This window comes from Capricornis sumatraensis, chromosome 14 (genome assembly GCF_032405125.1).
Source record: "Capricornis sumatraensis isolate serow.1 chromosome 14, serow.2, whole genome shotgun sequence".
NCBI classification, from domain to species: Eukaryota; Metazoa; Chordata; class Mammalia; order Artiodactyla; family Bovidae; genus Capricornis; species Capricornis sumatraensis.
In genome coordinates this window covers 67,474,598-67,488,471 of record NC_091082.1, presented here as the reverse complement: position 1 = coordinate 67,488,471, position 13,874 = coordinate 67,474,598, and the positions used below count along the sequence as shown (strand labels likewise).

Below are 13,874 nucleotides of genomic sequence, written 5' to 3'. Positions count from 1 at the left end.
TTTGCCAACAATTTACATTGAATAAAAGTTATTTCAAATTGAGTTTATGCCTTTCACATGAAATGATTAAATTTGAATTCTTGACAATATACTTTATGTCTATTTCAAAAATGAAGAAATCCACAAGATACATATTTTTAAAAACAAAAATAATGTATACAGTATTTAAATGGCCAATTTATAGAAACAGAAATAGACAAATGAATTTTTCAATGTTACTTTCATATGATTTCATATGAATACCAAAATTTCCTAAAATCTACTTTATGTTTTTATATCAGTAAAACATTGATATTACAAATGTGCAAAATATTTGGTGAGTCAATGGTTTTACAGAACTGAATTACAACTCTAAGCTTATTAATACTTTTCCCTCCCTAATTTACTGATCTTAACTATTTAGAAAAAGTTTATCTGCTGGTCAAGTCAGAAAGTTTGGACAGCTTTACAAGCATTACTGCATACTGATGGGACTAAAACAACTTCAACGAGCTGTTAGATATTTTTCCAATACTGAGATTCAACAGTTTCAGAATGGAATCCACAGGGGTTTCACTAGTCCAAATGGCTAATTCCAGTGTGTGTGTCTTTAGCTCATCTTTGCAACTAACAACTTTACTACCAATCTTCCAGAATAATTATCTTCTAAAAATATGTTCTGCTTAGAGCAGATCTTCCCTTAACTCCTTTGTGAACTAAAAATTTTAGAGGAATCTCTTGAGACTTTTGCTCAACCAGTCAGAACTGAAGACAATTATCTGCACAACTTTAATCCATCAATATCAAGTGCAACGTTTCTGCTCTGCCACATCTCAAAACTTCTGGTGAAAGAAGGTAAGAGAACATCAAACCAACAGCAATGTTATTTTCTGCTTTATCTATGGTCATTTTGGAGTGGCTTTCAAGTCCCTCTCTACCACCCCTAGAACCATAAAAATTCACTATAAAATTTCTGGGAGAAATTAAGCATCTAATTGTTTTATCAAATCTTAATTGAATTAAACTTTACTAGGGCATTCCATTTATTTGCAGAACTACAGCATTTCACTCACATATCCAAAACCCTATTAAAGACAAGTCTCAGAGAATTTTCATAGAAGTGGAATATTATTAACACCAGAATCATGTGAAAGTCAACATACAAACTGGAAAACTGCTGAATGCTAACAGCACCTTGCCCATAGAGTCCACTGTACCCTCCTTTATAGAGAGGTGATACAGCTCTGCTCTAAAGTTCCTGGAAAGCTTAAGAATAACTTAGGCAACTGAGTTCCTCGAGATCAAGGAGTAGGAAGCAACATTATATGATGACTAAGCATAGGTCCTAAAGGCAGAACTGCTTGGATTTGTGGCCCAAATCTACTATGTACATGTGTTAGACTTAGATATTTCTGACGACAGTTTATATATTCCTGCCTCAGTTTTCATATCTATAAAATGGAGATAACAACAGTACCTAGCTCATGCAGTTCCTGTGAAAATCAAATGAGGTAATACATGTGGTAAAGCATTTAGAATAACGCTTGATACTAGTAAGGACTCAGCAGACTTCAACTACCAGATTATTTTTGCTCATCTATATACTTTCTGCATTACTTATCATGTGGTGCCTTGCATAGAGTGAGTAACAAACGTGCTAAAAGAAACAATATCCAAATTTTCCAGCACAAAATTACACTAATCTGTGATCTTCATGTGCAAACTTAATAGAGCTATGTCACCTGTTAATGGCAGGTAGTAAAGACCATTGGCCATAAGAAAAATTAAGTTAAGAACAGCCATAGGAAAAAAAGAAAAAAAAAAAAAAAAGGACTCCTCTGGTGGTCCAGTGGTTAGGCCTCTACGCTTCCAATGCAGGGGGCTAGGGTTCAGTCCCTTGCTGGGAAATTATGATCCAACATGCTGTGTGGCACAGCCAAAAAGATTTAAAAAGGAATCGCCACACTAAGAGATTTCAGCCTAATGAGAATCTTGTGAGCGATTAGGTAAGTCATATGTATGGTAGGCAAGGTCTGATAGCTAGCTACTTTATAGGTTACTGGGGAATAAGATGCAGTGGCCTTACCTTCAGTTAAGACTGAGCTATAAACTTGGAGCTGGTTTATAGAAGGATTACTTATGTTTAGTTATTTTTAATAAATGAAATGAAGCTTATCCTAAAAATGACTTAGACTCTGTCCTCCACTCAATGGGACATCGTCAATGTCGAGGAAACTTGGCATCTCTAAAATTAAGTAGATATGAACTAATAAACTCATCCTCAGGCTCCAAGCCTGCGTGAGTGTAAAGATCAGATTTTCAGTTTAATGATCACTTGACTCTTATGAGTCAAGGAGTGCTAATTCTTTTGGCATTATATTTGTTAGGACTCCTACTGGTAATCATATAAGAAAACTGTAAAAGCTTCTACAACTATGAAAATGTTTCAAATTACCTGTAAATCTGTACTAATGTGATATGATTTTTATATACTTGAATTAATCAATAGTAAGTTAAAGATGACTATATCCTAACGATTTTTTAATTCTTTTTAGTGTCTGAGAAAATAAGTAAGAAAAGAATGATTCTACTTAATGATGTCATGACCCCTCCTTAAAGAAGCCACCTAAAAATAAGCTCAGTTTTCAATTTTGTCAGTGGGGTCAATAGTTATTACATTGTAATTCTATAGATAATTACAGGAAAGACTGAAAAATGAACTCAAAATGAAAACTAAAGACAGATTTCCAAAATATTAATATAATTCCATAATGCTTTCTTGGAGCTATAAATGAAATGGTTATAATGCATATCTTAAGAGCAAGTCAATTTAACCTCCCTTGTTCAGGTTTCTTCACTTATATGAATAATAATATCACTTATAAACTGTTGTAACAAATTAGAAAATTTATGTAAAGTATACAATGTTGGGCATATGGGATTAAGTTGCAAATAAATGTTACTTAAGATTTTTATTATTATCCTTCTATTAAGGTTTGCTAAAAAATGTACAAAACACATTACTGAAACAGCAAGTTGGAAACACTGCTGGCAAAGCTGTGGAACTGGGGGAATCTGATTCTGTTTATGATTAAAATGCAGATCTATATAACTTCTACACATAATATAAATATATTTTAAAGATATAGGCTCTTCAAAAAAAAAAAACACCCATAACAATGAAAATGGGAAAGCAATCAATATAACCCCATACCCAGCCCTTTTATATCACAAGTCTTTGAATGGTCTAAAGTAAACTTCAGAAAATACACTATTAAAGAAAGTTAGAAGAATTTTCAATATATAAAAAAGAATGAGAGTAAAAAAGGATATAAATGAGGTAATGGAAAATGGAAATGTAATTCTGGCTAAAGAAAAAGCTAGGGCTAGCTGCCATTTGGTCAGAGCTCATTTCAGACCTCATTCTCAGGATTCAGAAGAAAATGACTAAACATGCTTTATTGCTGTTTTAGAATTCACTATGTAATCCTAATGAGAAGAATAAGGTAAAGTAATCCATGTTGTGTATTACCTACAAATCAAAGAAAGGAAAATGGAATAAAACTCTTAAAATATTAAAAGCCAATGACATTTTTTGACCATCAGGCATTTTTGAGATCAGTGCCAGAGACTTTTATACATTTAACCAAGTAAAATTCTACCAAAGGGGCAGGGAAAACACTCTCATAAAACTTTGGACTTTGTCAAAATATCTTCGTAGAAATGTGAATAAAAAGCTACTGTTTTTGAAAATATTTGTATATAGATTAGCAAAAATTTCTAAAACTAATATAAAATTAAAGAACTATATTCTTCTAAGGGATCAAGATAGGTTGAAAATTCCAGAAACATTAAAGAAGATCAGATAACATCTGAAGGTCCTTGCAAGTTTAGGCATGCTTCACACATTGCTGGGATGAGGGCACTGCTATCAAGGCCTGTAATGTTGTGCACCTCTTTCACAGCTTAGGAGATAGGAGAGGTTGTTCACAAGGTAATGACATCAACACAGTCGTTGGTATTAAAGAGATGATAAGTTCCACAAAGGAAGGTTCAAAGTCCACTTTGATCTCTGCTCTACATCTATCACCAAGAACAGCGCTAAGCAAACACTGGATGGCCAGTGGAACACTGGGAGTAGGTAGGCAGTTGTACACAAAAAATGACACACAAATAAAATTGCCGGAACAACGGGAAGAGCCAGAAAGAGATAATTTAATTAATGAAGTCAACCAGTTAAGTATTAAATATTAAGTGGCCCCTTTTATTTGAGATGCTAAATATAGAGCGCTGGGCCATGACAAACTAAGGGTTTATTACACACTGCTGAGGGTGAGAGATTAATGAAAACAAAATAGTGCTTGTCAGAGGATAGGGGATGGAAAGGGCACAATTTATATTCTTTATTACAGATGGATATAAGGAAAGCTTTTCTATTCTTACAAAAGGAGAAGAAAAAAAAAAGCTCACCAGGCTCCTCTATCTATGGCCTTTTCCAGTCAAGAATGCTAGAGCAGGTTGGTATTCCTTTCTCCGGGGAATCTTCCCAAACCAGGGATCAAACCCTGGTCTCCTGCATTGCAGGCAGATTCTTTACCATCTTGAGACACCAGAGAAGCCCAACATAAAGACAGCTTTTCTCTTCTCAAAAAAAGGGGGGAAAAAAAAGCGGAGCGGGGGGGAGAGGGGGGCTATCTTGAAAATCTAACATACAAAATTGCAAATTAAGTTGGGGGTGTCTCAATGAGACAGAGTCAGGCCATCTTACTTCTCTGTAACATTCTGCTTCTACTTGACAGGAAGCAGTGTACAGAACTGCAACAACTTACTTATTTCCATAGTTTTAAAAACATATGTTTTCCTTCCCAGAAAACATCCTAAGCTGGTGAGCTACTGCATCTTCCCAAAATTACATAAATAAAGTAGAAATGAGGCTAGAAAATACACATGAAAGAATATTTATCATGTTTCATACAACAACTAAATTATTTTTGCACAATGCTCTTTCCCCCTCTCTCCAGCAAAGCAAAACTTCCCATGCCAAATTCTCCAATAAGCCCCTTAAGATTATTCTCCAATGACAAGAACAAATGAGTGCTGTTAATGATTTTCAGATTTAAAGCAATAATTCTCATATAAAACAATTTTTTCCTTGAAATTTGCCAAACTATTTCTCTCCAGAAAAACTGCATCCTTAGCCTAAGAACTTTTCACTATATTGTCCAGGCTGACTAATTTTTACCTTGAATGCAAACCAACAGAAGAGACAACTTTTCAACAGATGATGAGTTGAAAGCCAAGAAAACATTTTCTACTTTTTATAATTTAATCCACATTGAATTATAAATAAATCTGGCAGTATCAAAGTAAGAGTTTTGTCAGTATTTAAGTCTCCATTTTCTGTTTTAAATTTCATAGAGAATGATGGTTGGTTCCGTTCATAATTCATAACACTAAAAACACCGCTAGTTTGGATAATGCCTCTTATGTTAAGAATAGGTGATTAACATTTAGCTTTTCTCTGTACAGTACAGATTCTTTTGGTTGACACATCTGTTCCAAAAGAACCTTCGCAGACATTAAAGGATGAGAGGTGGTTGTTTAGTCACTGAGTTCTGTCTGACTCTTTGTGACCCCATGGACTGTAGCCATCCAGGCTCCTCTATCCCTGGGATTTCCCAGGCAGGAATACTGACATACACTGCCATTTCCTTCTCCAGGGGATCTTCCCGACCCAGGGATCCAACCCCGGTCGTCCGCTTGGCAAGGCGGATTCTTTACCATGGAGCCATCTGGATAAAGGATAGCATTATGCAAATTATGTACATTTGAGCAGGGATAGTTAACTAGAAGCTCCTAATATGCACAATGAGTACTGAAGCTCCTAATATGCACAATGAGTATTATCTCTCAAATGTCTTCAGGACAAGTAATCTCCTATCAAATGTACAGCACCTTGTAAATGTTGTCATTTTTGGCATCTATCTGCACTAGGCCTAGTTTAATATGAGTGGGGAAAAAGTTCTGAAGAAAAGTTAAATTTAAAAATCATGATCCTAATTCATTTTAAATAAGGACAAAATATGAAAAATGTAAACATTAACAGGATATAAACTATTGTAAAATCTTAATTCTTCAACATACTTTAGTATTGAAGATTAGGAATGAGAAAATGAACCAGCTGTCTATGATATAAATAAATCAAGCAGTCAAAAAGTTGTATAAAGTTGAAATGCTTCACATTTTCTTAGGAAAAGCATGTTTGTTTTGATAGATGGGATGAATACATTTAATCTCAAAGTGTGCTATAAAATAAAATTGTCACTACATTAAAAAGGTGATTTTCATGCTGGAAAGGAGCTAAACTGCATCATAAGAACTTGTCTGACAAATATTTCACTGTTTCATTTTCCTGTCCCAAGTCTACCAAATGTTTGTGCCAAATGTTCTGCAATCATCTCACAATCTCAGATGCTTCTTTACAGACTGATATAGGGATGAATAATTATATGGAGAATCCAATGTATAAAATTACGTAGATGTTAAAGTGTATGTTTCATGTACAGAATACCTAATATTCTTGGCAAGAATACACAGAATACTTCTGTACAGAATACAGAATATTCCTGGCAAGAATACACAGAAGAACTATGCAAAAAAGATCTTCATGATTCAGACAACCATGATGGTGTGATCACTCACCTAGAGCCAGACATTCTGGAATCCAAAGTCAAGTGGGCCTAGGAAGCATCACTACAAACAAAGCTAGTGGAGGCGATGGAATTCCAGTTGAGCTATTTCAAATCCAAAAGATGATGTTGTGAAAGTGCTGTACTCAACATGCCAGCAAATTTGGAAAACTCAGCAGTGGCCAAGGGACTGGCAAAGGTCAGTTTTAATTCCAATCCCAAAGAAAGGCAATGCCAAAGAACGCTCAAACTACCACACAATTGCACTCATCTCATAACGCTAGCAAAGCAATGCTCAAAATTCTCCAAGCCAGGCTTCAACAGTCTGTGAACTGTTAAATTCCAGATGTTCAAGCTGGAATTAGAAAAGGCAGAGGAACCAGAGATCAAATTGCCAACATCCACTGGATCATCAAAAAAGCAAAAGAGTTCCAGAAAACCATCTACTTCTCTTTTGTTGATTACACCAAAGCCTTTGACTGTGTGGATCACAACAAACTGTGGAAAATTCTTCAAGAGATGGGAATACCAGACCACCTGACCTGCCTTCCGAGAAATCTGTATGCAGGTCAGGAAGCAACAGTTAGAACTGGACATGGAATAAGGGACTGGTTCCAAATCAGGAAAGGAGTATGTCAAGGCTGTATATTGTCACCCTGCTTACTTAACTTCTATGCAGAGTACATCATGAGAAACGCTGGGCTGGATGAAGCACAAGCTGGAATCAAGACTGCTGGGAGAAAAATCAATAACCTCAGATATGCAGATGACACCACACTTACAGTAGAAAGCAAATAAGAACTTAAGGAGCCTCTTGATGAAATTGGAAGAGGAGAGTGAAAAACTTGGTTTAAAACTCAACATTCAGAAAACTAAGATCATGGCATCCAGTTCCGTCACTTTGTGGAAAATAGATGGGGAAACAATGGAAACAGTGACAGACTTTATTTTTTTGGGCTCCCAAATCACTGCAGATGGGGACTGCAGCCATGAAATTAAGATGCTTGCTCCTTGGAAGAAAAGCTATGACAAACATAAACAGCATATTAAAAAGCAGAGACATTACTTTTCTGACAAAGGTCCATCTAGTCAAAGCTCTGGTTTTTCCAGTAGGCATGTATGGATGTGAGAGCTGGACCATAAAGAAGGCTGAATGTCAAAGAATTGATGCTTTTGAACTGTGGTGTTGGAGAAGACTCTGGAGAGAGTCCTTGAACTGCAACGAGATCCAACCAGTCCATCCTAAAGGAAATCAGTCCTGAATATTCACTGGAAGGACTGAAGCTGAAACTGAAACTCCAATACTTTGGCCACCTGATGCAAAGAGCTGACTCTCTGGAAAAGACCCTGATGCTGGGAAATATTGAAGGCAGGAGGAGAAGCGGATGACAGAGGATGAGATGGTTGAATGGCATCACCAACTCCATGGACCTGAGTTTGAGCAAGCTTTGAGAGTTGGTGATGGACAGGGAAGCCTGATGTGCGGCAGTCCATGGAGTTGCAGAGTCAGACATGACTGAGCAACTGAATTGAACTGAACTGAAAGTGTATGTTTTCTATTTTTAGCATAAGTTTTTGCCATTCCCCTTCACCCTTTGGCTTCTAATGGAGTTTTCCCAGTGGTTCAGATGGTAAACAATCTGCCTGCAATGCAGGAGACCCAGGTTCAATCCCCGGGTCCAGAAGATCTCCTTGAGGAGGGCATGGCAGCCTACTCCAGTATTCTTGCCTGGAGAATTCCACAGAGAGAGGAGCCTGGTGGGCTACAGTCCATATAGTTGTGAAGAGTCAGACATGACTAAGCAACTAACACTTTCACTTTGGCTTCTAATTCTTGATAACCCTCACAAACAGGCATCTTGCTTAACAGAGGGTCGCAGAGTTGGACATGACTGAGCAACTGAACTGAACTAACAGAGGGTATGAGAAGGAGAGGAGGAGGAGAAATCCAGTAAAGCCAAAAAACAAAGAACAGAAAACCTGCCAAGTGTTGAGGGTGGTGGAGCAGTGTAGATGATGCAACACTGTGATCACTAGTTCACTAAGCCAGGAGATAGATGGAGATAAGGTGTAGAAAAAGGGGGAAAATGATTAATATACTTCTGAACACGTTAAATTAAGAGTTACCAATAGATATCTCATTCAATCAGTATTTGAGTACCTAAAATGTTACTAAGCCACAGGAATTACAAAGCCAATTGAATATATAGGTCCAACCTAAGATTTGGCAGTCATCAGGTGATATATGGGAAAAAGCTGAATGAGACCACTTTAAGTGTGTGTATGGAATAAAAGGAAAGGACTGAGACCTTTAGAAGAACAGATTTAAGAGAAAGGCAGAGAAAGCGGAGTCAAAAAAACAAAAGCCATAAATTAAAAGGTAAATCAAGAGAGACTGGTGCTACTACTGGTGGAGAATTTCAGTAAGGAAGATTCTGGGTCATGAGAATATATAAAGTGAAAAAAACTGAAAAGAGGAGTTAATGCAGACCAAGTTGAAGACACAGGAAAGATTATGGTTCTATTATTTTCTCCAAACTAACTTCTATACTTCAGTGTTTTCTTCATTTGCTTTAAACCACAGGAAAAAAAAATACTCCATTTCAGGTATCAGAGTTGGGAGAAAACAGGTATATTTTCTAAAGGAAAACTTTTCCAGATTCCACTATTTCAACGATTTCCCACCACACCCTCATAGGTATATAACAGTGTGCTTAAGTGCACATGCACAGACAACTTCAAACCCTCTATTGAAGTTTCTACTGTGGATAAATGTAAAACAAAGACCCCTGAACTAGACAACACAGCAAAAGGATTTATGCTATTTTGTTCTTTTTAATAGAAAATAATCTTAATTCTCCTTTTCTAAAAAACAAATTATGAAATTTGAGAAAAATATTTATTTCAATGAGAAAAAACACAATTGTGGAATCAGTAAATTTTAGAATAAGAGTTTAGCAGCTATAATTGGAAAGATGTTAGGTCAGAACCTCAGAACTGTCATTAACTAGGTTTTAAGATTCTGAATCAGCTCTTCTACCTTTCTGGACTTTGGTTTTCTCAAGTGTAGTATAAGTGATTTATATAGAAGAGATCACTGTGGTCCCATTCAGCCTTAAGAAAAACATGTGTGCTACTTCTAGGTAAAGAAAACAAGGCTTAAAGAAGACAATTCAATGACTTAAAAAATGAATATCATAGAACCATTTTGGAATTTACAGTTCCCAATTCTCAATCTGCAATTTGCGAGACCTGGGTTCAATCCCTAGGTCGGGAAGATCCCCTGGAGAAGGGAACAGCGACCCACTCCAGTATCCTTGCTTGGAGAACTCCACAAACAGAGCCTGGCAGGCTGTAGTTCATGGGGTCACAAAGAGTTGGACACAACTGAGCGACATGAATTCAAAAAATTCTGTCTAATGTTCTTTATGCTATGAAAAGTTTATGTTTTTATGGAGTATGAAGACATTGATGACTTTTAAAAGTCCTCTATTCTTCCTTTCCCCACTTTCAAGAATGTCAAAGCCAAGGTAATGGCAGAAAGTAGAGTGTATGCAGAATGCCTTTCCTAATATCAGCTTAGAGCCTCTCTGACTGAATTATGTTTATTATGGCCCTGAACTATTTATCAAAGAAACAGATAAACAGTATGTGGTCACTGTAAAATGCATAGGAGTATTCTGCCTTCAACATAGGATGTACAACATTTCCTATTCCCACTGGAATTTGAGAATGTCCCACAATGATATGATGAGTTAAGATCTCTGACAAATTAAGGTGATGGTCTAGAGCAGCTGAACGACAGTGTATCAGCTGTCTTTGCCCCTACTTTGAGTTCTGGTACTATACTGGTACTTTTTGTTCAGTGGTACTACAAAGACTTCAGAGATGACACTGTAGAGTCTCCTAAGCAAGTAACAGGTTTTTCCATGATTTTCAGAAACAGTTATGGTGAAATCCAGTATGAGTAGTTACATAAAAGACAGAGTGGAAACAGGGGGTAAAAACAAATATTATCTTTTGATTACTCTCTACACAGGATCAAGTCAATTTACTTTGATGTATATACTAGGTATACATTAATATAATGCATATCCTAGGTATACATATTTTTGTATTTAAATTCATGTATACATTAAAAAGGTATAGTTTCAGTCATTTTTTTAATTCAAACACCTAATAAAAAATTACTATTCATATTTTGGTGAACATCTTGTGTTATTGGTTCAATACTTCTTGGAATTCATCAACACTGTAAAATATACAATAAAGAGATACCCACTATGTGTAATAATATGTAAAATACAGATTTGTCTCAGTACTGAGCTAAATTTGCACAGCTAAACAGCTAATTTCTTCCAGAAAAACAATAACAGCTTCATTGAGACTGTTTTTCATAATTCTGCCAACAATATAAGAACTCATGATGTTGACAATAAATTCATTATATCTTTCAATCAATTTCTTAAGTTAATGTTAAACATTTTCACAGCATTAAACTTCACTGCAAACTACTAGTTCACTCTTTCAAAGCATTACTACAATAGCAAAAATGTATGGCTTTACCATATGGTTCATTCCTAAGAAAAAATGAAAATACATTCCAGGCAGTAAGGTAACACATTCCTCTAGACAATTTTTTCAACTTAAGAATCCTTTAATTTCTTTAAAGGAGACACAGACTTTTAAAATACATTGTATTTTTTATAAACTATTGATTAAAGTAGAGCAACAACTAGGCATAGTGACATAACTCACCTAAATAGGGAATGCAGGGTGTCATCTTTAAGCTGCTTATATAGTCTCTGAGTCTTTTGTAATTATCTTCTTTACTCATTACATATTCTAGTTTTTCAAAGGTAGTTTTGTCTTTTCGACTTAATAACTAAAAGACAAACAGAAAAGCCCAAGTTATTTCTGTATCCAATTTTATTAAAGACTTAAAAGTTACAATTACTATAAATTTGAATTTTAATTTCAAAGTTTTATTTTCTTTAATTATATTTTGGTAGTATATAAATAAAACAAAACCAGACATGTATATTAATAAACCCAAATTCATTATTTATAAAATACAATATACTTTGTATGTACCTAAAATAATTAATTTACTAAGTAGTACATTATAATACATTATTTCTCATCTTTACTATTTTAAATGGTTAAACAATTTTTATTAGTCATTTTCCTAATTTAAAATAATTATATATTCATATTCACCTCAAAGGCCCAAATATTTTCATGACTTGTCCCCTGCCCCCTCAAAGATAGTTAATTCTTACATAAGCATTCAGAAATAAATACTGAATTTCATAATTTAAGTAATAATTTTTCTTGATGACTCTAACCATACCCAGTCCTGCCAGTACTATAAAACTACAATTTACATGTTTGGATTTCTGACATTTTTTTCCTTGATCCCTTTAACCAATGCTGTATTACATACAGTTGAACAATCAACTGCAGCTGTTTGAGGAGGCTTGAGGAGTAGATTTGTAATGCATGCCCTTTGAGAAAAATGGAGATAACAAGGGGAATGAAAGGACAGCAAGGGCAGTCATCCGAAATAATATTAACTAAAAGATTCAGAAAATACATGTTTTTAAGTGTTTCAAAGACTCTGGAAAAAAATATGTGAAGTTACTATTTCATTATGTTATAAATGAGATTTCACTTTATGTCATAAAATATTTGTTATTTTATAGCAGGCAAAACACTTCCACCTATAAAATTCTCATCTAATTCTCCTACGAGGTTAAGAGAAAAGTCAAGAGGACTAATTTAAAGATGAGGCGACTGAGACCCCAAGGAGAGGCAGAACACACCATCACTCGTCAGTCATCACTCACAAAGACTAGGTCCTGCTTTTCAGGGTCTCAGTCTGGTCCTGGAGACAGCCTATTCTAACATCTAATCCACTACTCTTTTTAATATTATAAGTAATATAGTTGGGATTGATGCTGTAATCTATTTTTCACAGGCTCCAAGATAACAGATTATCTTTAGATAATCTCTAAAAAAAAAAACCAAACAAAAACAAAGAAACTGTCCTGAATGTTTTAGACAGGTTTTCCTGCAAACTGGTTTCACGACTATTTGTGGCCCAGTTTCAACACACTTGATTAGCACTTTAAAGATTAGGTGCAACCCTCCACTTCGATCTATAAATCCAAACATTCTTTTCTCTCACACATAACAAAGTATTTGAATATGCAAAATATTGCATGACACAGCAAGGATAACAAGAAATCTTTTTTTTTTTTCCCCAAAGTCAATCATTCCAGAACTCTGGTACAGTATCTGGAGAAACAAATTACTAGGAACTCATAGCTGATTTTGACATATCTGAAACACAAAACTAAAGAAGCATGGAGGCTGATATGTATAAAAATAACACAATAATCAGAATAATAATAATAATAATCTGATATGTATAATAATAACACTATAATCAGAATAATCACAGTAACAAATCAATAATCAGAATGAAAGGATTCAATTTGGGGTGGGATAGCAGAGACTTGTTTTTAGAGGATTATTTTAAAAAGCTGTGGTAAAATATAAATAATATTTACCGTTTTAACCAGTATTAAGTGTAGAGTTTAGTGGCATTAAGTACACTTACATTATCCATCAATTATTGCAGTTATCCACGGCTAGAACTCTTTCCATCTTCCCTAACTGAAATTCTGTAACCATTAAACAGAACTCCTCATTTCTTGCTCCTCTCAGCCCTGGGAACCACCTTCTACTCTGTCTCAATGAATCTGACTACTCTTGGCACCTCATATAAATGGAATCATTCTGGAGACACATCATTACTGTGTCTAGCTTATTTCACTGAGCATATCATCACCAAGGTTTATCCAAGGTGCAGCACGTGTCAGAATTTCAGTCCTTTTTAAGGATGCATAACAGTTCACTGTATGTTTACACCACATTTCGTACATTCATCCATCTGTTCGTGGACATTTGGATTGTTCATACCTATTGGTTATTGTTAATCATGATGCTTTTTTATACACTGGTATAAAAATGCCTGTTTGAGTCCCAATCTTTGATTCTTTTGGGTATATACCCTGAAGTGGAGTTGATGGATAAGTGGTAACTCAATGTAACTCTAATTTTTTGAGGGTATATCCTATTATTTCTAATCTTTTTTCACTATGCTAAAATTTTTATGTTGAGTAGAAACAGTGAAAATGG

General features: G+C 35.2%; 1 protein-coding gene across 3 annotated transcripts in view; it reads right to left on the bottom strand.

The window, feature by feature from the left end:
* RALGPS2 (Ral GEF with PH domain and SH3 binding motif 2) overlaps nt 1-13,874 on the bottom strand; it is a 112,707-nt gene that overhangs the window by 59,466 nt on the left and 39,367 nt on the right. For all 3 annotated transcript variants that reach the window (XM_068985873.1, XM_068985875.1, XM_068985874.1), the window contains exon 7: nt 11,427-11,553. In XM_068985873.1, the coding sequence (XP_068841974.1) occupies nt 11,427-11,553 (127 nt within the window). The remainder of the gene's footprint in view (nt 1-11,426; nt 11,554-13,874) is intronic.